This window comes from Fusarium verticillioides, chromosome 6 (genome assembly GCF_000149555.1).
Source record: "Fusarium verticillioides 7600 chromosome 6, whole genome shotgun sequence".
Classification (NCBI taxonomy): domain Eukaryota; kingdom Fungi; phylum Ascomycota; class Sordariomycetes; order Hypocreales; family Nectriaceae; genus Fusarium; species Fusarium verticillioides.
In genome coordinates this window covers 490,462-514,035 of record NC_031680.1, presented here as the reverse complement: position 1 = coordinate 514,035, position 23,574 = coordinate 490,462, and the positions used below count along the sequence as shown (strand labels likewise).

The following is a 23,574-nucleotide window of genomic DNA, read 5'->3' as shown; positions in this document are numbered from 1 at the left end:
AACTTCCGAAGGGGCACAGTCGCTCGTCGCTGTCCAGGTGAAATGGCGGAGACACTTCTGCTTTTCTTCCTCTGAGCAAATGTATCTCGGTTATGGACAAGTGCAGGCATATTGATGACATTTCGAGGCTGGCATTGCGCCTTGCCTATCGAAGCCGCCACCCAGAGTGCCTTAGTGCCAATGCTTTTGCGATAAGACTTTTGGTCGTGGCGTTGCATATGTTTGGCGTGGTCATCCAGTCGAATATCGGGGCCCGCGGGAGTTGAGAGGCACTCAGTTGAAAGGATGTTCCGCAGGCGAGGATCTAGCAGGTGTTGTTGCGGAGGGGGACTTGCAAGACAGCTGTCGACATGCTTCTGTACAGCCTCATAAATAATCTGGATGAGTGTTGATACAAAGGCATCCACGTCTTGACAATAGACCAGTGGCATGTCATCGAGTTGACAAAGACCCATCGCGACAGCTTCGAGGAAAGCTCTGCTGTTGACACGGTTCCAGAGCTGGATCCTACTGTCATCTCGACTACACCTCAGGTCCAGGATTGTACTTATAGGGCGGCGACCGCTCGGCTTCCAAGGGTTGTCTTGAAAGACTCCCCAATGCTTGACTTGAGGAAGCAAGGCAGGGCTGATGAAGGTGAGGTCGATGCATGAGGCTGTGGAATGGTCATTGCCACTACCTCTAGTGCAAGTAACAGTGCCCGGCTTGGTCAAGAGCGCCATATTCGCCTTGATGATCATCTCATCCTTGAGGGCTTTGGCAGCTGGAGTATAATTGGTCGATTTGTATAAAGCCCCCCCCCCCCCCCATAAAGAGAGATGAAGATTGAAGTCGCCGACCACGATGTTGAGTGTATCACGCGTGGTGTCCTTGATGAGTTCCTTGACATTTATATGTCTCTTGGGTCGACCGTCCTTCGCGGGCCGATTCACATTGTAGACATTATGGATGGCAATCTGCCCCTGTTGAGTCTGGAGAAAAAGCGTCGCAGCCGTCTCTTCATTGACACCACTTGATACTCTAAATGCCAAAGGTCTCTGGGAATGGAGCGATGAATAAAAAGAAGATTCGGCCGTATTCGACGGTTGTGAATGCTCCAGGGTTCGCGACGACTTGTTCTTGTTGACTTTGCCGCTCCGTCGATTGTGATCATCAGGGTTGTCGGTTCGGTTGGGACAAGAGGCCTGGCAGGGTTCATTTCGAGGTAATAGTTCAGACTGGGTCGCCAAATGGTTCGAGCTGACGAATCACGGCCGCAATTGATGTCGGCAGAGCCAGCATTTGGGCCTGCCGACGTCCCATGTGGAGTGACCGAAAGCGTTACGAGACAGACAGTGATGCGGATGTAAGCAACAGTGCTGGTCTACAGTGTTTACCGGAGCAAGTTTAGAGGCTGTTGAAGACAAGAGTGAATGGACAAATGTATCAATTGACGACTTACTTAATTACCAATTTAATCTTTATCACTTCCATCAACAACTGGCCAGTATCCAACGGGAGCTTATGGGCACTCCATCTGAGCCGGGGCAAAATTCAGCATGCCAGGACACTGGACACTTCGTTCTTGTGTCGGAGACCTCGTCACCCAGATGAGGACAAATTGCTGAAACTCGAAGCCTAATTGTTCACCCCGAAAATGGCTACGTGATGGTCAAAATTCACAATGAATTGGATTCCCGTCAAAAGCTGAAGACGTATACCTCGATTGAGCTCGCGCAGGTCGTCCAACCCTAACACGGATTCTGGACAAAAGTCGACGCCACAAGAAGGTCAACCGAAACGAAAGTTACAGAATCACATCGTTTGCTGACTGGGACAATGAAGATCACATTCCCTAAGAAGCTGGAAAATATGATTCAACTTGCGAAGGGCTGTTCCACGCTCCCTTTCATCACATAGCCGACCTCGCCGCTCACTGAAATATGGGCTACGTCTATGACATGAAGAAATTTCTCCAAGATGAACCCCGTTGACCTGGCTTCAAGGGAAAGATTGCACACCCCAGCCACTTTGCCAACGACTGCAACGCGCTAAGACGCCGCGTTGCGGCATTTGCAGAACATCATCAGCCATTCAATTGCGACGTCCAAAAAAACTTCAAGAGCAGTAAATGTGGAGGAGCCACCAGGCGTGGGATCCATGTTTAACTCTGAGCCAGCTACTAAGTATGTCTATAATTATATAAGTGACTTACTGTGGCTACTTTCCTTGTCTAGAAGGGCTACCCGTTGGTGCGAGCCGGGGGGGAGACCAACGGGTAGTTATCCTCACAATCCCTTAAGTGCTTGGGTGATATACATGCTAAAGCCAGACTGTCCTCCTTATACCGAAAAGAGGCTTGGTGATATTGCGATAGCCGGGAAACTATGAAGGGGTCTTTCTTAATACAGTATGGTCGATAATGGCCTTAGACACGAGACACATAAAGAAGAGGTTTGTTGCGGAATGGAGGCGCTGATAGGGAACTGTTGGGTGTATATATGTTACATTAAGTTGTCTATAACCTACCTGTGATGTACTGTACTGCAGAAAGCCTCGCGCGGCAATATACAAAAGTTGTTATGAAAAACCTACCTATATTCCTCCGTCAAGTGTCTTGGTTACAGGATTGCAGATTGATTACAGCATTCCCCTTATCAGTCTGAAACTCGAAAATATCATCCAACCTGTCATAATTCTGCTCTGGGGGCATTTCTTCGGCGAGTGAGAGTGAGCCATCTCGTAGTCGTAGACGCCATCGCGAGATCCAGTTGGAGCCGTGGATGTGCTTGGTCTGTCTTGCCAAGGCCTGCGCATCTAACGCGACGCCAGTATTGAAGTCGGCAGACAAGACGCCAGAGGTCTGGTTCACTAGCTCATCAATAGCTTCCAGGTCTTCGCCATGCATTATCATCATGAGAATGTCGCTACTGCTCCTTTCGTCATGAATGAATGTCCCGCGCGCAAGCCTCAGGTTGTATGATCGACACCATGCGACATCTCGATGGACGATTCGCTGGAGGAGGTCTGTACAGAAGTCCTGGTGTGAGCCTGCCTCGAGATGAAGCGTGAGAGAGTTGACGGGGAATCCTACATCTTCCACGACGAGCGCGTCCTTAATCCAGTAGCTAATATCGCGAGAAAGGGAAAATAACGGTGCCACTGTTATTCTCTCACCACGTTGCAAAAGCTCTACCAGAAAGTTAGGCGAATGCGAGACTCCTATGATGCAATCCAGCATGCTGACACGACGGAGAATCTTTAGCGACGGGTTTTCTTTGACGAAAGCAGCGAGGCCGCGGGCGTGGGTGTGCGGATCGTTCACTGAATTAAAGTCTTTGTGCAATACGAGATGCTTTAACCTAATGCGCTGACCGGGAATGCGTTTTAGGAAACGGATGGCACTAGCGGCGGCTGAGAATCGAATCTTTTCTCGGCAATGAAGACCAGAGGGAACCTGCATGTCGCCTTTATCGCCTTCATCGCCTTCATCGTCTTTATCGTCTTCATCGTCTTCATCGTCTTCATCGTCCTGGTCATCCTGCTGGTCATCGTCACTGACATAATCGCTATCGAACTCGTCGCCAGGGTATTCCCCCAAGCCGTCTACAGCCGGGGGAGGGCGGGGGTAATGCCACTTGTCTGGAAACTCCCAAATCCCAGCAATATCCAAGAGTCTAATAGCATTCTTCACCTCCCTCTCGGATGGAATAGCCCAGTTATCGAACCGAAGATTTAAGAAGTCTTGGACTATGTCTGGTCCAGTCCAGCGCGGAAAGATGGCGCGAAGGTGAGTCGCGAACTGGGCCGGCCTTTTGTCTGCAATCAGCCGTAAGCAATAAGACAGAGCATCTTGAACCTCCGATTCTACGCCGAACCAGGTGTTCGATGGATGGCCCCTGTTATTCCGGTCACGATGAATGCTTGCGAAGCTACTATAACCGATATCTGACCACTTTAGAGCCGCATTGACGTGAGCAAGGATGTCTTGAACCACGACACAGCAGTGACGGCCCCTCCAGTGTTCGATGCGTGCTCGCTTAGCACCAGATGCAGATTCGATAGCCATCACTTGGCTGAGATTGGTACTATTCTCATCAAAATAACGAAGCCGATGATCTCTCGACAGGGCCTCGAGTTGGCTCGCAACTTCGGGATACTTCAGAGCGAACTGTCCATACATCTCGGTAGTCATGACCTCCGCTAAATGAAGGACCAAGTCAGCCTGCAAGTGGCGATAGTACGTGGTAACAACATTGAAGCAGCCAGCTAGACTTCGCCAATCCTCGCGATATATTGTCGAGAAGGTAACCGCGTTGAGGGATAACGGGAGATCCCTGGTCTCGTCGGCGATGGTACGGCAGGTGAGCATGAGGGCGAGGTCAATCGGCTCATCGTCATTTGCTACTTCTCACGTCTGATTGCTCACTGCAATGTTGTCATTTAAAAGGATTTTATTTTACCTGATTACTGACTTCTTTACCATCACTTATCTCCCTACCTATCTGTATATTGGCCGGCCAGACGACTTGACCTCAGCCGCCAGATGCCGTTTCCACCAACACATCTATGCCGGCTAATTGGCCCATCATCACCTATTCTAGCTTATTCCATTCCGAGGCATGATCAAGACTACACAAGCGATTTCGCCATGCCAAATTGATGCGATACTTTACCAGTCATCATTTCTTCGGCATAGATTAAGGGTACTATGGCGCGTGGCGTACTCCATGATCCATCCTACCTCTCAAAGGCAAGGCGAGGCAATATGTAGCACTGAACAGCTGGTAGGGTTGAGAGGTAGACTGCGCAAACCAGCACAAGTAGAGGATATGCAAACAAGTTCAATTCCAAGGTCAAGTTCAATAGGTCTAAGTATTGCAGTGATGTTTAACACTAGTCCTCGTTATTCTCTTCTGCCATGTCCAAGCTTGACCACCCTAAGAGGCTTCCTTCAACTCTAGATTCAGAATAAGACGGAGGAGTTCTCATTGCTCACTCCGAGGTCCAATGGGAGTGATGCGTACGGCGGCGTATCTGCGAAGGGTTTCAAGGAGATGCATCATGGCCATATTGCTGTCGCTGAAGACTGCGCCGTCATCCACCGGAGCATGGCTGATCTTTTCACTGTCCTCTATGCATGTGCGTGATCGCTTGGTTGGACGGGCATGGTCGGGGTTGGATTGGGCAGAGATGGCGGATGATGAGGGCACGGCAGACGAAGTTTTAAGAGCTGCGGACTCCACTGATGAAGACCCGGCCGTGGAAGACTCTGTAGGTGGAGACCCCGTAGGCGTGTACTCTGTCGACGAAGAGTCTCTAGGAGGGGGTGCATAAGCCCAACACCGAGCCCAGGGATCTGTACACTCCTTGCTGAGGAGCCATTCAGCCTCTTCCCTAGAATTGCAACCCTTATCTGGGTAGATATGTCAGACCTTCTAGTACGCGGAATGTGCTATCAATTTCTCACTGTTTGAGCCCTTCACCCCATGACAGAGTGCACTGACTTCCTTCCAAGATGTAACGATGGTGGTCCAATTGTAGATCCGGACGGCGTAGAATGGAGACTCTTTACTGCGAGCCATGTTGAGATTCCAAAAGAAGGATGTTAAAAGGACTGATTGCAGTCGGAGTTGGATGAAATAGATTCCCGAACCTGAGCTGTTGATTTATACATACTTTTGCATGCGAGCAAGGTATATGAGTCTACGGGCCTAGAAGCAATTGACGTGAAGACACCAAGTCTGCACAGCTGAAGCGTTCGCATCGGCATTTGCAATCTCCTGCACAGCCCCACCTTAGTCGAAGAAAGGATTCAGGGACATTTGCCTCGAGGGTCCACTACAGCCCAGTTTGCGAAGTCAATCTCTGACAGAAAAGGTATTCCGATATCTTGGGCAGTTCGGCTCTAAGCTCCTTCTGCTGCAGAGATCCGACTGTGATCAGCATCGGGTCCATACTTCAAATTGTAATTATGTAAGGTATAATACACCAAGGGCAATCAATCTGTGTCTGGTTGTTAGACGTATCCTGCAGACTCAAAATGCTACTGGGCTGGTTCCCAGGACGTTATGTGATGAGTCTTTGCCGGACAGACATCAGGTGAACGTCATCGTCAGTCAATCAACACAGTCCTATTAGTCCTCCATGACGTTCTAGAACTAAGATTACGTTAAATATGCATGGTATGTTTTATATCCGCTTGGAAGATCAAGTGTTGCTAAGTCCGGGCCCTTAACCCCGAAGTCGTCTCCATACAACCTCCGATTTCTCCTTTCGGCAACTCCCTATACTCCATTCGCATATGTTTTACTTATTGCAAATGCTTTAAGTCAAAATATAAAATAGCCATTATCTCGAATGGTGATGGATGTTCATTGACGATACTCACAATTTCAACCTCCCTACACTCAGCCTACCTACCACGAACCTAATGGAAACTCAGAGGATTCTCATCACAGGTGCAACCGGTTACGTGTAACTGTCCCCTCTTATCCTTTGAAGCGTTTTACTTACAAGTTCAGTGGTGGCAGCGTGTTAACAACGATACTCTCAAATCCATCCCTCGCGGAACTCCCCATAACAGCCCTGGTCCGCACTGAATCTCAAGCCTCGACTCTATCCTCCCTAGCCGTAACACCTCTTCTCTTCTCAAACCTCGACGATACAGCGTTTCTCACGGAAGTCGCTTCGACACACGATATCGTCATCCACGCAGCAAACGGTTATCATGTGCCTTCCGCCCAAGCCTTCATCCGCGGTCTCGCACAGCGGAAGCGCCAAACAGGGTGTGACGTTCACTACATTCACAACTCGGGAACCTCCAACTTTGGTGACAGACCTGTGTCCAAAGCTTACATTGAGAGGAAAGTATTTTCGGACAAAGATGGTGTTTATTATTATGAAAAGATGAGGGAAAGCATTGAGCCGTATCATCAACGGACTGCTGATGTTACGGTCTTTGAACTTGGTGAAGAGTTGGGTGTCAAGACGTATATCATCTGCTCCCCTTTGATCTATGGTAAAGGAACAGGTTTGTTTAATAAGTCGTCGATTCAGATCCCGACAATGGTTCGGGCTGCTCTTGAGAGGGGAAGGGCAATGTATGCTGGTGACGGGCTGGGAGTTTGGGATCACACGCATGTTGAAGACATTGCAGCGCTTTACACGCTCATATTAACAAAGATCGTTGAAGACGAAGATGTAGCATTTGGGAAAGAAGGTTTCTTCTTTGCAAACCATGGTAAACAGTCCTGGCTTGACATAGCGAAGGAGATTGCAAGAGTTGGCCATCAACGGGGCAGACTCGCCGCTGAACCAGAGAGCGGCGAGTTGAAGGAGGTTAGCAAAGCATGGTTCGACGGTGATGAGCATCTCACTGAGCTTGGACTGTGTTCAAGGTAAGTTGGATACTTATCGTTTATGACCGTTGCTGATAGGTTGTAGATCAGAGACCATAAGCGATCGCAGTCGCGAGTTGGGATGGGAGCCTGTGAAGGATGATTCGAAGTGGATTGAGACTGTGACTGAGGAATTTGACGTTGCTCTTGGAGCTATGGCCTGAATTCTGGACTTGGTGTAGACTACTTAACTTCAACTCAGTATAGGTGACTTTGACTTATTAGTGAAATTTTCACATTTTCTGATATTCCGGCTTAGTCGCGTTGCGAATAGTAAAAAAAAAAACAATAGACATGGTAGAAGAATTGGAGGATAGGAGGATAGGAAATTGCAAAAGCCAGAGCTAAAGGAAGTTTGGACAGTATTTTTCAGTAGTCTGTGCTAACAAGAAAGGAATAACTTTAAAGCTGTCGCATTGGATTAAGAGGCCTCAATTTAATAAAACGTTATTAAGATATCAAGCGCAAAATTTCGCTTCTATTACTATTATTTGATTTGATGCCTTCATTTTCTGATTACTCGTGATCGTCTGAGAGGATGTCGCTGAAGATCTTGTTGTCAAAAGGTAGGGTCTCCGCTAGTCAATGCACTGGAATAAAAAAAAACTATCTGTAGTCGCTGTTGATTTTCAAAGGTCGCGCGTGGATAGCGATCGTAAGTTCCTATCCTCCTATCCTCCTATCCCCCAACCGTCCTTTCGGCCAATTTCTGTTTTCCGACAAGCATTGCAGATTAAGTTTTTTTACGATGCTTCCACCCAACGCCTGCAATTAGACTCCTGTTCTGCAGAGCTTCTGCTAAAGCTAGCCAAAGCGATACCAGAAAATGGAGATAGACCGCGACAAATTAAAGCCTTGACTGTTGTTTCACCTAGATAAGCAGCGGCCCAGTAAGCAACCGGGTAGACATCATCCTCCAGACTGAAGTCCCGGGAAAGCGGTCTGTGATAATGACGCAGTGGTCGAGGATCATTCAACCTGTTGTTGAGTGTGGCAGGGAGTATCTATAACCCTTTCACTAGATGATGAGAAATCTAGCAATTGATTGCATGAGGATAAAAATAGATAAACAATAGATACCAGCGCAGATGTTGAGAGTTCACAGGGCTCAACCAAATCGATGGCTATTGGGCGCATGACGATCAGTCCTGGTTGGAACGGTTTGGCATGGAGGACGGGGACTATCGGGGAAGTGTTAATGGAGAACTTGGATGTCACTAGCTATTTGAAAGACGGCCAAGGTATCGATACTGTTCAAACAGATTTCGATAATGGAAGCACTTGACAGGGCGCAAAAGGGATCTACCTGGGCTTTCCTGGACTATGGCCAGCTAACTCAGCTTGAGTGCACTGGCACTGAGTTTTTGGCCTGCTAAAACTAGTTAGGCTAATCAACGTCGTTCACGCCGCCGTATAGGCACTTATCAGTTTGAGGCTTGCAAGCGAGTGTCTCCGGGGAGGGAATAGCTCCATCTCAACAAGTATCTTAGCATTGTAAGGCAGGCACTCCAGCTTTTAAGTGATAGACTGAGATTCCGAGGTAAGATGGGTAATCATGGCTCTAGCAGACATAAAAGACAGTACCTCTGCCATATGTTCATGGTTTACCAACCTGATGGTATGGAGCGATCCGGCAACGATGTTTCCGGGCTTAAGAAACAGCAAAGGTCTTGAAAAAATCTAGAATCAAGACAAAAACATAGCCGTGCAGTAACTTAGCGCGGCTTGTTCTTTAGTTCTCTAAATCTACAAGTAAATGCTATAAGACCAGCTTTGCCTTCACAATGAATTCGGGATGGTCAAAGATAGAGCGTATAGTAAGTTTACACTAAACCAACCTTCAGCCTGAAACTGAATTTCTGCCATTAAGCGTCCAGCTCTCCTTGATATGAAATATGGGTGTTTAGACATGGGCCCGGTGCTATGAGTTCTGAATTCTCGCTGCATGGGACTAACACTATAGTGCAGGGTACGAAGTCTGACTTGGACAACACACTGTTCACGCCGCAAAATAAGTATAAATAGAATTTTTATGAGGTTTTATAAGTAAGTGATACCTTATAAGTCATGTGGAAGCTTTAAATCAACCAGAATACTCGTGGTTGGGCTTTGAGAGCGATCCAGGTCTTCTACTGAAAGTTGCCTAACCTGAAGACTCCACTTGTTCCACGTTCGCTCCGAAGTTCATCGCAGCTCCACTAACACCTGGCACTTATGATATGGTCAATACCTGTTTAAACATCTTCAGAATGCTATACAAACTGTCGTCTACGTGTGCATGACGGGATTTTGCCTTGCCGATTGGTATTGGGAGTTTATGGGAGCTTCGAATATCAGTGGAAGGTGAACCTGGAAATGAGGAACGAAATACAAAGTTATGACGATCTGGAGCTGCTCGGGTCAGGTACAAGGTTGGCATGCTTCACTAAATGAGGCTAGTTTAATGTTAGTCAGTGACTTTAGAGCAATGTCTGTGCAGTATAGGCAAATATGGAGCTGGAAGGAAACATGTATGCTTGTATAACTAAATTGTGATTTCACTAACTAACTACATGAACATCTCTCCCAAGATATGCCCATGATGAAGCTATCTAGAACAACTTCTCGAGGGTACTGAATAGCTCAGAAACTCCGTCCTCGCCAACGTTGTCCTCCAACCATCCCTCTGCCTTCTCAACCAACATTTCCCAAGTATCCATCTCCTCCTGCAGCTTCTTCTTGAAGAACAAAACGGCACACACTGTAGCCAGAACATCATCCTTTTCGGGATGATCCTTGACTGAAGCCGGCAATGTCAACTTGGAAGCCTCGACAGACGTCACGCCGAGAACACGCTCCAGATCGGAACTCCAGGACCAGCTACCTGCAAAGGTCTGAAGAGTAGTCAAAGCTTGCAATGGCTCCATGTCGCTAATGGTCTTTGTCTTCGGAGCTGTAGCAAAAGTGGAGGCAGGCAAGGAAAAGAGAGTAGAGGAGGCAGCTGGCGCAGGAGCAGGAGATGCGCCGTCGAAAAGCCCGAATCCCATGTCTTCACCAGACTCTTCGGCTTCCAGTTCTTCCTCAAGTGGCATAGCAGCAGCCTCAGCCATCTCTTCTTGATACTGTGAAAGAAGGCCCTCATCAACTGCAGCCGCAGGAGGCGCGAGTGCTGCGGCTTGAACAGTTGGTGCTACAGGTGCAGCAGGAGGAGGTGGCGGAGGGATAGAAGCACTGCCAAACAGGCCTTCGGCGGTGCCAAACGACCTTGGCGGCGCGTTTCCGAAAAGACTACCAGATGATGCACCAGAGCCTGGGGCGAAACTGCGGGCTTGGGCGCTTGAGTTGCCGAACAGTCCTCCACGACTGTTGGAAGACCCAGAACTGCCGAAGAGGCCACCACCTCGACCCGCTGAAGAAAGGTCTCGGCTGAGAGTTCCAGATGAACTCAGGAATGCTCCACTAGAGCCCCCGAAGCTTGAGGAACTCCTGGTATCCGGCTGCTTTGATGAGCGAGCACGGCTGAGAAACGAGAGAAAAGGTTTGCCGCTGCTTGGTGCTGGTGCACCGAAGCGAGCAGTCATCATTTGTGGCATATTATGTTGTCGAGCCTCATCAGGTGCAGCCTCATGGACTTCTCCTCGCTCAACTTCATTTCCATTATCCTCAACAGCGACGAACGAGCACCACTTGCCTCCAACCTGATACTGGACACCAAGACGAATGGCCTCACGCTCGACCATGTCCGAGAAGTGGCCATCGTACTTGTCCGTGAGGAGTTTGCCGTCGGCGTCCTTGGCATGCTTGAGCCATCCCCGGCCTTCTTCAAGTTCCTTGACTTCCTTCCGCGCTGCAAGTTGATGAATCACAGAGTCCTTCTCGGCGACTACTGTGATTGGAATTTCAAGTTCGAGAGGGCCATGGCTTGAGGTGCCTCGGAGGATGACAGATTTGGGTTGCTGTGAAGGAGTGTCTTCGGAGAGGAGGACGTAGACGGTTGTACGGTTGAAGGGGAAGAGAGGAGGAATGGTGCCAGGCGTCTGAAGATAGCGAGGGGAAGAAACAACAGGAAGATGATCAAACTTGTTGTCAACGTCCGGGGCATCGGTCATCTCAGTATCGTCATCATCGTTTGCAGATGCGTCAAACAATGAGATAGGCTTCTTTGGTGCCTCTAGTTCCTTGGTCTTTTCCTCATCCTGGACAGTATCGATCTTCAACGCGTCAACGACCTTCTCAATGAACTCAAAGTCATCTTCGGTCGAAGTATTTTCTTTGTCATACTTGATCTCCAGAGAATAATCGGAAATATGAGGAAACAAAGCTCCTCGAAGCATACGAACCACCTTCTTGTCCATCTTCTCATCATCTGCAACCGTCTGAGCAAAGCCGTTACCAGCTCTGGCAATACCCTCGATCAAAGATGTACTGGCACCTGCTCCAATACCAAGTGAGAAGACTCGCACAGCGCCCTTATTATCAGCCACTTCCTTGTTGATAAGCTGGAAAAGACGATCTTGGTCCCAGATCTCGCCGTCTGTGAGCAGAAAGACTTCGAGGTTCATGTCCTTGTAGCGCTTCTGAAAAGTAGCCTCGAATGGCTGGTACATCTCAGTGCCGCCATAGTCGCTGGCAAAAGTCTCGACGTGTTGAACAGCCTTGTCGAGTGTCTCCTGGCTGTAGGATTGAGACCGATCCCAGAGGAAGCTGAAGTGGGAACCGAAACTGCAGATATTGAACTTAACGCCAACGGGAAGCGACTTGAGAAAGATCTGAAGAGCAGTTTTGAGGCCAGGGATCTGACCACCCATACTGCCACTTCTGTCGCAGATGAACACAATCTCGGGCTTTTCGGCAGGCAGTTTGAACTTGGGGACGAGCGTGGTCATGATGGCGCGCTGGTTCGGGATGGTGGGGTGAGTCTCCAAGATAGCTGATGGTTCTCCAAGCTTTGTGGCGACTACTTGAACAACAAAGTCTTGTTCCAGATGAGTAGTGCCCTGTTGGAGGGCAGCTGAAGCTCTCTGGAGGGAGGGGTCCTGAGACTTCGTGGTAGAAGTAGTCCCAATCTCAACTGAAAGAGGATGAGACGGAGACTGAATAGATTTGATTGCTGAGCCGTCAGGCATCTCTGCATCGATGGTGAAAGAGATTCCTTCTTTCTGTATGACATTAGACGAGGGTAGGGATTGTGAGTCTCCATATCGTGGAACAATCTGTGTTGGGATTGTGAAGCGGAGACCATCGACTTGAGCATCATGCTTGAGCTCTCCAAGGTACGTGATGTCGACCTGCACCTTCTCACCAGCGGGGACATTTCCAATGGTGGTAGTGAAAGTATCAGCTGCTTCAAGCGACTGCTTGAACAGACCAGCGGTTTGTCCTCTGGCTTTGGCTTCATTGTAGACTTGCTGAGCCTTCTGCCGCTCCTTGACTACGCCTTTGATGACGCGAGAGCCGACAGTGCAGGTGAAAGCGACAACGGAGACACCGTCGTAGAGAGGGAAGACATAGCGCAGTTCATCGATAGCTTCGCCGGTGGGGTTGACAAAGGTCTGAGTAAGGTTGGTGCGAGATGTTGTGGCGAGTATAGTGGTGTGAGCCTTGATCTGGACCTGAGGGAGGTACCTAGGCGTGTCTTGGATGAAGATGTAGCAGCCGCATGGGGTCGTGGTGACACGTCTGCCGATTCGAGAACCGCCAAAGAGTGACATGTTATTCTCGATGATAATGATGAAGCGGGGTAAAGGCGCTGTTAACTGGTGCCGTCAAAGGCAAGTCCACGGCGATATCAGCTGAGAGAGTGAAGTGTTGTAAATAAAGCAGGCGTTGGAGTTGGAGAACTGCAGGTCGGAGCGATAGCACAGTGAGGGTTAAGCAAGCTTGAGGCGCAGCAGTTTAGCCTGATCCTAAGATGATACGTGATGACAGCGATGATTGAAGAAGTGTTTTGAGGAGAATAGTGAGAAGTGCACGATGTTACAGTGCATCTTATATGCAGTAGAGATACTGAAGTGAGTCAGCCCGGGTTGTTTGTGCCTCAATTGACGTCGATGGCTGCCTTGCCTGCCTGTGATTCTGCCTAGCCGATTGATTGGCTGAAATCATTCGAGACTACCATCTGATTGGACCAACGAGCTACAATTCCGTTGCCTGCTACGCCGAGCTTCTTTTCCCCATGCGATTGTTAATATTCTGTGCCTAAAAGATGATTCTTCAACCATTATCATTAATGAGGGTATGCTTTATTTGCCAAATGGTGTCTGTCTTGCTTTTCGATTGGCAGCTCACGGATAATTTCCCGGCGGGAGGGAACCTGCGCTAAGGCAGTGCCACCGCTGCTAGCTCGACCTGTTAGGGTTTGGTGACAAAGCTGGGATTCTGCCTTGGCTGAAATCTTTGAGCATTTCGTGTTGAAGAAATGGACTGTGCGAAGTTGGTCGTGCGAATACAGCTACCAGCTTTTGATTAAGGTGCACTCAATGACTTTATGCCGAATTCGTTTTCGGTTTTTTCCTAAACTTGGGGCATCTAAGGACTAAGCGCTTAGCAACTCTACGCAGTCCCTTGACTTTCTAACCAGACCAACAAAACATCAAATCCAGTCCAGTCTTACGGAAACTGTCCGAGGGAATAGGACCCATCATTGCCGTCATACCATCTATGGAACCTCTACGAAGACTCTATCAAGATGCTTCACGGGACATCGAGCATCGGTCCCCAGATTACGGCAGGTTTGGCGCAACACGCATTCCCCAAAGACTCGTACTTGGTCTTGCGTGGGATGCCTCTCAAACAGTCCTTCAGACGAGTAGGTGCGCTAGTGATGAGACTTGACGCCAGCCATTTGACTGTATCCGCTATGCTTTGGATAGAGGCTAGACGACCATCTGGAAGTGCGTGGGAGGCAGAGAACCAAGGCCTTGACGCAGGTGGAAGGTCCACTAGAACTAATAATCTTGAGCCTGTATAGATCATGACTACCGTTGGTGTTCCGCTCCGCATCCGGAGTGCCTACGGATCGAATATGCAATCGGTTGTACTATTGCCGCTGGTCCGGCTGTTGAAGCCCTGTCTCAGTACGTCAACATGGACTCCTACGAGGCTGAGATACTTTCAAGATCAGCATAGTCTGAGTTTAAGTTCTTGCTTCTACATTGGTGAATTGTCCTGTTGTTGATGTGTAACACAGGATAGAATGCCGGAGTGAGGACCATCAGTTCAGTTTACCATGCCGAGAAACCCGTATCCAAGACGAGATACAACTTGCATCAGGTGAAGACATAGTGATCTCCGCAACGTAGAGATAGGATCTTATGGTCCTGAGGCTGCCGATATACAGGTCTGCGTCGTGATCCAGACGCAACTTCTCAAGTGTCCTATCAAATCGGAATTGACCCAAACACTCCCGGTGACCGCCATCGTACTCTATCAAAATCCCAATGATGGGCCGATGAGCAAGTGTCGTATCTCTGTAGAGAGTGATATTCATAAGCCCTGCCATACTGCAGGATGAGACAAACCATGACTCAGTACTCGTAGTCCAAAAGTACGGAGCGCTTGGCACCAAGGAGGCTGGGAAAGGGCGTTGAGAAGGCGGTTCAATCACGTCGCATGCAAGATATCTGACTGACTTTGATTTCACCGATGACGAGTCGTTGAACCAAACCTTTGTCCCACTTTGTGCAGGTGTAAGGATCCTTTCAAGCTCTAAGCAAGACTCTGGAGGACCACTCGTTCCGAAAAGGGTATTTCGCCCTTTATTGGTCGTGAACTTGGAGAGCGTCAGTTCCGCATGTCATCACTTGTTAGAAGGCAGCAGCTATCATCTTACCACGAAACAAGCCGAGGGCCGGTTCCCTGCGCCCAGTCCATGCCTTCAGCATATTTCAGTTACATATTCCCCATCATCTAGAGGCATATGGATAAAGAAGTCGCGGGGGAAAGCAGCATCCATGTCTGCATAGAAGCTAGTATCACCGTGCCCGTGAGCATGGATCATTGCAACAGATGTTCCACCTGTCACTGCCGTGTATCCTGTTGTACTACTGGCATTGCAGTCGAAGGACATCATCTTAAGTCCCTCGGGGAAGATATCAATTGGCTCAAGTGTCATGATATCAATGATGTTGTCTGGGTGCGAAGGATCTGCCCAACTAACATAGTTGCCGCTGGCATCCGGTCTAGTCTCATCAGAGATAGCGATGTTTCTCAACTTGATACCCTAACACAAGTTAAGATGAAGATGTTAATGGGCAGATCTTACTTACATCAGACTTTATTGCAATCTGTTTCGTATCGTTCGAGGTATTAAGAACCCTCCACCATGACTTCGTGATTGGTGTAGGCCCTTCTAGCAGGGAATCCACACCACAGAATATGACAGACCGAATCCCACGATAATCTTTAGCAATCCATATTTTATCAATTGACTTACCCTTTTTGCTCAATAGCGTGGGATGATCTTGATTGCCGGAATCCGACGCTGTATTGTAAAAGCTCTTGACATATCGCACTCCGTCGACAGCAGTATACTTGGCGTATACATCTTGCGTAATATCAACGGCGGTATCTGAGACCGCAGTGCCTAAGGACTGCTCCTCAGCTGTGATGGCGGCACATTCACGCACAAAATGCCCGGTAATCGTCATTAGAGTCTCGGGAGGAAGTCTGATCTTAAGTTGGTCTCTAAGCTTCGGGGCCAGCATGTTCTTGATACGATGAGAGCGTCGACTGTTCTCACTCGCGGGCGGTTCAAAACTCCATTCTCCAGCAGCGACCAGGGCGTCCGATACGTCATAAAGTCGAAAGCAGAAGCATTCATGATGAAAGAATGGCACACGGCGACCTTGCATCATGCATCGGCGTCTTGCACAAGTATGCAGATTGATCCATTCGTAACTATCGTGTACAGTTTCAGTCATACGGAGCTTCAAATCCATAGAAAACCGTTGACTTCCGATATCTGCTTCTGTGTAAGCTAGAGGTCAAATGATATGGATCGATGAACACACGCGAGATCACCAAGTCGCCTTCCTGTAACTCGAACCGACAGAGACGGCATCTTGCATCTGCCATACAATAGTATGGCGCATCGTGCGGTGAGTCCATGACTATCGTTTCGCAAGGCCGAGATGATGGAGCTTGAGCTAAGCGCCGAACAATTGTGGCTGCCCGCATCACTGAACGGTTGTGGGTTCATTTGAGCCGGGGACGCCGAAAGGTTGATCCGTGGCTTGACAGTAGCCCCAGGCTCTCAATCACCACCGAGTAGTCACGGGGAGATAATAAAACTTACGACCTCCATGTTGACTAATAAAAAATGTAAACTTAGTACGCGGAATAATGTTTAAATTTCCGTACTATTTGTCTTATTGTGGAAAGAAACTTTTACCTCTTTTTGGCAGGACATCCACCTTGGCGAGATAGTTCGTTTCGGGTCCTGAGCACGGCCTCATAGTCAATATACTTTTTGGTCCCCTCCAATCCAAAACTCAATAGGACTGGACCCGATATAATATTTGACTCATTGGCTAACATATAAGCCTTCGGTGGCTCAAGTCTTCGAACCTTCTATCTTACATCGTGCAAAAGAGGAGAACTCTACTCACCCACATATAAAAGACATCCATCAGCCATGGGACGTGGAGTGAAGTCTTTCCGTTCAATCTATTTCTATTTTCATTTTCTATTCAACAAATTTTCCGCAGGGATTTCAAAGACGAGGCCCAATCCATCATGAATATAGTACTCACAATACGAAGCTGGCTCCAAGCATTGTTTGGTCTCTGTCTTGCGGAGCCGAGGCCGTCAGGTGAGTACAAGATATTCCGCACTCTTATATCGTTAACCAATATCGCCCGTAGAAATTGATCTGACCGGCCTTACCACTACTCTAGCCCGAAGCCCTAGACCCGATCCAATTGAGCTGAACGGACTACCGGACGAGGTCATGATTCTTATTGTTCATCATATCTACCAAGGAACTGACCGAGCCTCCATATTCGCCTTCTTTGTCCTTCGTCAAGTCTCCAGACGTTTCAGACGACTCACGCAAGATCGTGAATTTCTTTCACACGTTTTCTCAAATAAGGACTGCTGCAGAAGATGTTCGCGACCCACTGCTCTGTGGCGAGTATGTGATGACAATCCACCCCCGCTCAATACATTCTGGTGGTCGAGCAATTACACCTACTACGACGAAAGGCATTGTTTTGACCACAAAATCAGCAGAGAAGACTCAAAAGGGCTCGGCGACCTTATTCGAAACGAGAATCTGTGTACCGCTTGCAAAGAAGGTCTCTACGCTCGCAAGAGACAGGGCATGTCACTAAGCTGTAAATTTGCAGCCCGAAATGGAGGAGACTGGGAATTCTGTGAGGCCTGTAAAGTCAAGCATCCGTCTTCATGTTTTTCAGCTGGTCAGAAAGTATGTATTGCAAGGACAGGTTATATCCGTCTCTGTGAGCACAAGGTAATCTACTGGAATGACTTTGAGAGCCTCCTTAGAGATCCCGTTCCGCATGGGGGAGCAACACACAGACACGTACTTACGGTCTGCCGTCATCCAAGTCACCGCACGCCTTGTTCCGTTGGACATTACGCCGCCCCTATAGCGACACTAGTCCGAAGTAAAGATCGGTACTACCTGAGTCTTAACTACGACACGTTTACAAATCCCAATCTAGCTCCAAAGCAGAGTCCCCATGGTTATAACAAAAAGACAGGGACGCTATACCTTCCGTTCTCCACCATCAAACAAGCCATTCAGCCTGTTCGACAAAAGTGCGCACAATACTTTGCGCCAGATCGTCTATCCGGGTTGCTACCTGAGATGGACTGCATCTACATGGATCAAAGTTCCTCTAGTTCTGGTCTAGTCAGGTTGTTAGACCCCTATCCGCCCTCGAATGAAGCAAAATACCATTGCACTCCTGGGTCGGTTTCTTCGTCAATTAAAAGTCGACCTTGCCCGCAGCGCAACCACAAAAGAAACAATTCGTGTATCAGTCTTCACTACAGTCGATTTATAATGCTCAACATGCATCCATCCCGGAAACTGCCTCGTCTAAATCTTCCAAGCCATGAGTGGTTTCATGAAATCAGACGGGTGTCATACTTATACAAAGGGTCGCCTTGTGTTGCTGAAACATGCCTTGACGCAAGCTGTCGAAACTATTACTCAATGACAAAAACCTCATCACATCCTGCAATTACCCTATCGAGACCACCAGAATGGTCGATTTCGGATTGGTTTTGATACCCAAGACCGAGCTCTCTGTTAGGCATGGACATTAGGTACTTGCTTCTTCTAGTGAAACATTACAGCGCTGTTGTAAGCTAACACGTTCGTTTGTTATGTCTTGTCTTTTACCTCCTACGTTTTATATCTGATCCTTATAAGATTCAAGACCTTCGACGGCGTAATTGACAAAGCTTAAGTCTAATTAGGTACCTTGAATCTCTTATTCTTCTCTGGTAAAGCGCAGCAAAACATATAGGGTAAAAGGCAAGACATTGTAGATGATTACCCCAGTAGCTTCAGCGCCCACATTCCGTCCTCCCTCATCCCCAAGCATTTCTTTCCGCAGCAACTAGCTAGAATCCCCTCATCAGACCGGCACACCACTGCAGTGAACCCGGCCCGACGGTACACCACTCAGCGTCGCGCCTGGCTCCCCCGCAAACTGCATCCTGACTTCAACGAAGTTATCGAACGTGGCGTTTATTACCTGTCTGATTGTGGTTTGCACTATTGGCTTCCTTATTTCGTCGGTCCGAGTAAAATCATCATGTGCATTGACGATGTTTCCTGTTTCGTGAAAGACTTGCCGTGTTATCCGGGACGGGATGTCGGCACTAGCACGGAACGAACGAAGTCTGGAACTAGCTGGGATGAGAGCTCCAAAATGGTAGAACGTCGAATGGAGATGATGTAGGAGATATTTCCCCGCGTTCATCATTGGGATCTGCGGAGAGATTTTAACTGTAGGTACGTCTTGGCTCGCGTGTCTCCATTGATTGTTTAAGATATGTTGATGTTAGTCGGAGTCGGAAGGTCTAAACCTTGCAAGAATGTAGAAGCCTACACCGCGAATGAACATCAAGGCCATAATAACTCGCCTTGGCCTCGTTCACATGCTGCATTCATTGAGAGAATATTAAATAAAGTTTTTACACTTTGATCTTACCCCGACTGAAGCAACATCGAATGTTCAATCGCGTGTTTCTGGCCACTGTCATAGCGCCACCTCCAACAAAGATCTTGCATTTTAACGCGTTCCCTGCTCTCCCTATTCCCTTACATACCTACGCCATTGTCCAGACTGGGTATGGCCTGTTTAAGAGGCGCTTTCTCAGCGGCAGGTGAAGCACGATCAATTAAACCGCCAGCCGATATGTCGGACCGACGAGTTTTCCCAGCTTTAGAGTTTGTAGCCGCGTAGCCAAGCAATTTGACGTTTGGGGTCCCCGCGACTCCACAGACAGAACTTGGGGTAGTCTAGACACTCCAGACTGCGAACCGATTGGCCAATGCTTCTAGTCCGCTTGCTCGTATCGAGTTAATCCTCTCCCTGAACTTCTCAACTTGGCCTGAGCTGGAATCTCGTGTGCGCACGGGATTGCATCTATAAAGCCATGCCTCCTCCTCCTCCCCCAAACCATGAACAGATCATCATCAAGACTACAATTGTCTATCATCCCATCTCACCCTTACCACCCTGATACTCTCACAATCACCCACTGCCATACATCATGGCGTTGAACAACGGGCCTGATGAGAAGGGCGTCGCTCACATGGACGATCGCCGTGAGAGCATCGCGGCTCAGCACATCCACGAGGTCAACGACAGCGCAGAGCTCCGTGGCATCCTCACCGCAGCCGAAAATGCCGCCGCCGCAGAACACAACATGACTTTCATGGAGGGTCTCCGTGCCTATCCCAAAGCCATGGGCTGGTCAATTGCCCTCTCCACCTGCATCATCATGGAGGGCTACGACACCATCCTCATCGGCAACCTCTACGCCATGAAGCCCTTCAACGAGTACTACGGCCACCCAGACGGGAAGGGGGGATACTCCATCTCCGCCGCTTGGCAGTCCGGCCTTACCAACGGTGCCAGTGTCGGCGAGATTCTAGGCCTGTACGCTAGCGGCTGGCTTGCCGACCGTTATGGATACAAGAAGGTTCTCGCGGCGGCGCTTGTCATGATGACTGCCTTTATCTTCATCCAGTTCTTCTCTGTCAGCCTGTCGATGCTGCTTGCCGGCGAGATCCTCTGCGGTCTTCCATGGGGCGTCTTTCAGACCCTTACTACGACCTACGCCGCTGAAGTTTGCCCTATTCACCTTCGTTGCTACCTCACAACCTACGTCAACCTCTGCTGGGTCATTGGACAACTCATCGCCTCGGGCGTGCTGCGTGGATGCATCAGTCTGGAGAGCAAATGGTCGTACAAGATCCCCTTTGCTGTCCAGTGGGTATGGCCCATCCCCATTCTCATCGCTGTGCTGCTTGCCCCAGAGTCTCCTTGGTGGTACATCCGCAAGGGCCGTGTCGAGGACGCTAAGCGATCACTGGAGCGTCTGCAGAGCAAGGGCACAAGTGTCAATGCTGACGATACCGTCGCCATGATGGTCCACACCGACAAGGTTGAGAGGAAGATCAGCGAGGGAACTGGATACTTGGACTGCTTCCGAGGAAAGGTCAACCTCCGCCGAACTGAGATTGCTTGCCTCACCTGGATCTGCCAGACCATCTGCGGTTCCTCCTTCATGGGCAACTCAACATACTTCTACGAACAAGCTGGTCTCGCCGAATCATCTGCCTTCACCATGACAATCGGTCAATTCGCCCTAGGATTCATCGGCACCGTGCTTTCCTGGCCGTTGATGGCCCGCGTCGGCCGTCGCAAGATCTACGTCTGGGGTCTCTTCTTCCTCACCGTCATCCTCTTCGTCACCGGCTGCCTAGGCATTCCTGCAAAGGCACCTGGTTACTCCTGGGCAATCGGATCGCTTCTCCTCGTCTACACCTTCACCTACGACATCACCGTCGGTCCGGTCTGTTACTCCCTCGTCGCCGAGCTGCCATCCTCTCGACTTCGCCAGAGAACCATCGTGTTGGCCCGAAACGCCTACAACATCGTCGGTGTCGCATACACCAACATCATCGGCTTGTATTCGCTCAACCCGACGGCTTGGAACTGGGGAGCCAAGTCGGCGTTCTTCTGGGCTGGTAACTGCGCTTTGTGTTTCCTGTGGGCTTACTTCCGACTTCCTGAGCCCAAGGACCGCTCTTATGCTGAGCTTGACATGCTGTTCGACCAGGGTGTCTCGGCGAGGAAGTTTGCTACGACCTATGTCAACCCTTATGAGGTGACCGAGCGACGAGGTGACCATGATTCCGACATCAAGGAGAAGAGTATGAGCCATGTCGAGTGATCGGTTGGTGTTTGTACATGACAGACACATGGCTTTTGTATGGAGATTCGGGCTGGAAGGAGAAGATTGCTTGGACCTTCTGGATAGTTTGGGGTTTGAAGCATTCGGATATTTACAATAGCTTTATTCATGAGTTTCGAGTCAATTTACTTTGTTGAAAACTACAATGTTCGCCTGACTCGCCCATATCGTGCCTACCATTGCCGCCCTTCTCGAAGAGATATTTGCTACTATATATCTGGACTCGTGTATCGTTCGCTCCCTAGAATGTCCATTCCGGTCTCCAAGTTCCATCCGGAGTCGACACCATTTCGACGAGTTACCATTTGTCGCCAACGTCCATATCCAGCGATATCTAGAAGCGAAGCCAGCCTGGAGCTGCTGCGTATCTTGTGTTTGGCATCGTCCATTGGTCAAGGGCAATGGGTGGGACGAATCTTGCGCTCCCATGAGCATGTCGCAGTGACTCGGGCGTTATTAGGATGCTAGAAAGTATGGAGATAATAGAAAAGATGGCTGCGATGTTTAAATTAGCTTAGTTGGACATGCTCGTGGCTGAGTATTGTCGTTTCAATGGACGATGCGTCATGCAATTCTCTGCGCGATATGGCGTTTTCCCTCATCGCACTACCCAACTGTTGATGTCGCTAAAATGTTCGCATGCTTATTCATTTGTACTTTTTGTCTAGACCTTTGCCTCAACATGCAATCCATACGGATTCATCCATTTCTGATTGTATCACGAGCCCATAATTTCTCTAGCATTCGTATCATTTTAATTTATAAATAGGGTCAGAACAAAAGCGTCCATAGAATGCGCGATATTAAATTACATTCATCAATCGAGAAGAATTGAAGGAAGTTCCGGGGGGATGAAGATACCGCTCGGTGTCTAAGAATGATGAACCTGGGAATAGCTTCAATTTGTCCAAACTGGGAATTCGTCCTGGTCAAAATGACGAATCATCACCCGGATTGGCCATTCGCAGAAATTCCACTTAGCTCATATTTTTATCTTGGCTCCGACCCAGCTGACAACCCCTGCTGATGAATTACCGCGATGCCTAGAGATAAAACACGAGCCACTAACAATTACAGAGTGCGCATCGTGGAGATCCGGCGGGGAGAACGTCTTGAGGAGCAAAAAAGCGCAAGACCTTGGGAGAGGATGTTAAAATAAATTACTCAAGGTGCTGCTAAGCTTAGGCTAGACTTGCCTAAATATTTTTGCTGCTTACGGACCCAGTCTTGAGCTTTCTTACCTCCCCTCGAATGGGCCTTTAGCGCATTGCGACATTCAACTCCCCGCATCTGCTTGTGACACCCTTCATCACGAGTTGACCCAGCCTCAATAGCACCCACCAACAGAGTCGGAAGGGTCTAGACGCGAAGCGGTGAGACACCAAAAAAGGCGCGTGAGCAACAGGGGACCCAATTGGGATGAAAGAGCAGAGCATCACATGCAAGCAGACTGCGACAAAGAAAATGGAATGAACTAAACAATTTGAGATGAGACATTTTGCGAGATCTACAGTGTCAATTCAATCAAGCTTATTTCTCCACTGTAACATCACATTGACCACCGTCTTTGATCTCGTGCACCAGACTCGAAATGCATCCAAAGTCTCCGTTGTACTCCGTAACACCCGTATCAATTGAAAGAGTGTTTGCGAAACTGAATGCGCCCGCAATTGACGTGCTTATCGTGACACAGTCACAGTCACAGTCACAGTCACAAGCCTTGTAGTTGTAGCTGTCGCTGTTGCACCCGCCA

The 23,574-nt window shown here is 48.8% G+C and overlaps 6 protein-coding genes across 6 annotated transcripts; 2 read left to right on the top strand and 4 right to left on the bottom strand.

Annotated features, from left to right (window-relative positions):
* Window positions 1–2,587: 2,587 nt before the first annotated feature.
* On the bottom strand, window positions 2,588–4,351 carry FVEG_13133 (hypothetical protein; the record flags this gene model as incomplete). Its single annotated transcript, XM_018902511.1, has 1 exon — window positions 2,588–4,351. The coding sequence occupies one exon, from the start codon at window positions 4,349–4,351 to the stop codon at window positions 2,588–2,590; it is 1,764 nt and encodes a 587-aa protein (XP_018761274.1).
* A 616-nt stretch (window positions 4,352–4,967) lies between these two features.
* On the bottom strand, window positions 4,968–5,564 carry FVEG_13134 (hypothetical protein; the record flags this gene model as incomplete). Its single annotated transcript, XM_018902512.1, has 2 exons — window positions 4,968–5,395; window positions 5,450–5,564. 2 exons carry the CDS (start codon window positions 5,562–5,564, stop codon window positions 4,968–4,970), a joined length of 543 nt encoding a protein of 180 aa, XP_018761275.1.
* An 848-nt stretch (window positions 5,565–6,412) lies between these two features.
* On the top strand, window positions 6,413–7,543 carry FVEG_13135 (hypothetical protein; the record flags this gene model as incomplete). Its single annotated transcript, XM_018902513.1, has 3 exons — window positions 6,413–6,456; window positions 6,504–7,379; window positions 7,426–7,543. 3 exons carry the CDS (start codon window positions 6,413–6,415, stop codon window positions 7,541–7,543), a joined length of 1,038 nt encoding a protein of 345 aa, XP_018761276.1.
* Window positions 7,544–9,874: 2,331 nt separating this feature from the next.
* On the bottom strand, window positions 9,875–13,369 carry FVEG_13136 (hypothetical protein). The gene has a single exon (XM_018902514.1). The coding sequence runs from the start codon at window positions 13,067–13,069 to the stop codon at window positions 9,971–9,973; it is 3,099 nt and encodes a 1,032-aa protein (XP_018761277.1). The 5' UTR covers window positions 13,070–13,369; the 3' UTR covers window positions 9,875–9,970.
* Window positions 13,370–14,612: 1,243 nt separating this feature from the next.
* FVEG_13137 (hypothetical protein) lies at window positions 14,613–16,489 on the bottom strand. The gene is made up of 4 exons (XM_018902515.1): window positions 16,370–16,489; window positions 15,626–16,320; window positions 15,190–15,579; window positions 14,613–15,129 (listed from the first exon to the last, which is right to left on the bottom strand). Exons 1-3 carry the CDS (start codon window positions 16,464–16,466, stop codon window positions 15,235–15,237), a joined length of 1,137 nt encoding a protein of 378 aa, XP_018761278.1. The 5' UTR covers window positions 16,467–16,489; the 3' UTR covers window positions 14,613–15,129; window positions 15,190–15,234.
* A 3,622-nt stretch (window positions 16,490–20,111) lies between these two features.
* Window positions 20,112–21,800, top strand: FVEG_13138 (MFS transporter, SP family, general alpha glucoside:H+ symporter; the record flags this gene model as incomplete). The annotated part of the gene is made up of 1 exon (XM_018902516.1): window positions 20,112–21,800. One exon carries the CDS (start codon window positions 20,112–20,114, stop codon window positions 21,798–21,800), a length of 1,689 nt encoding a protein of 562 aa, XP_018761279.1.
* Between the last annotated feature and the right edge of the window lie 1,774 nt (window positions 21,801–23,574).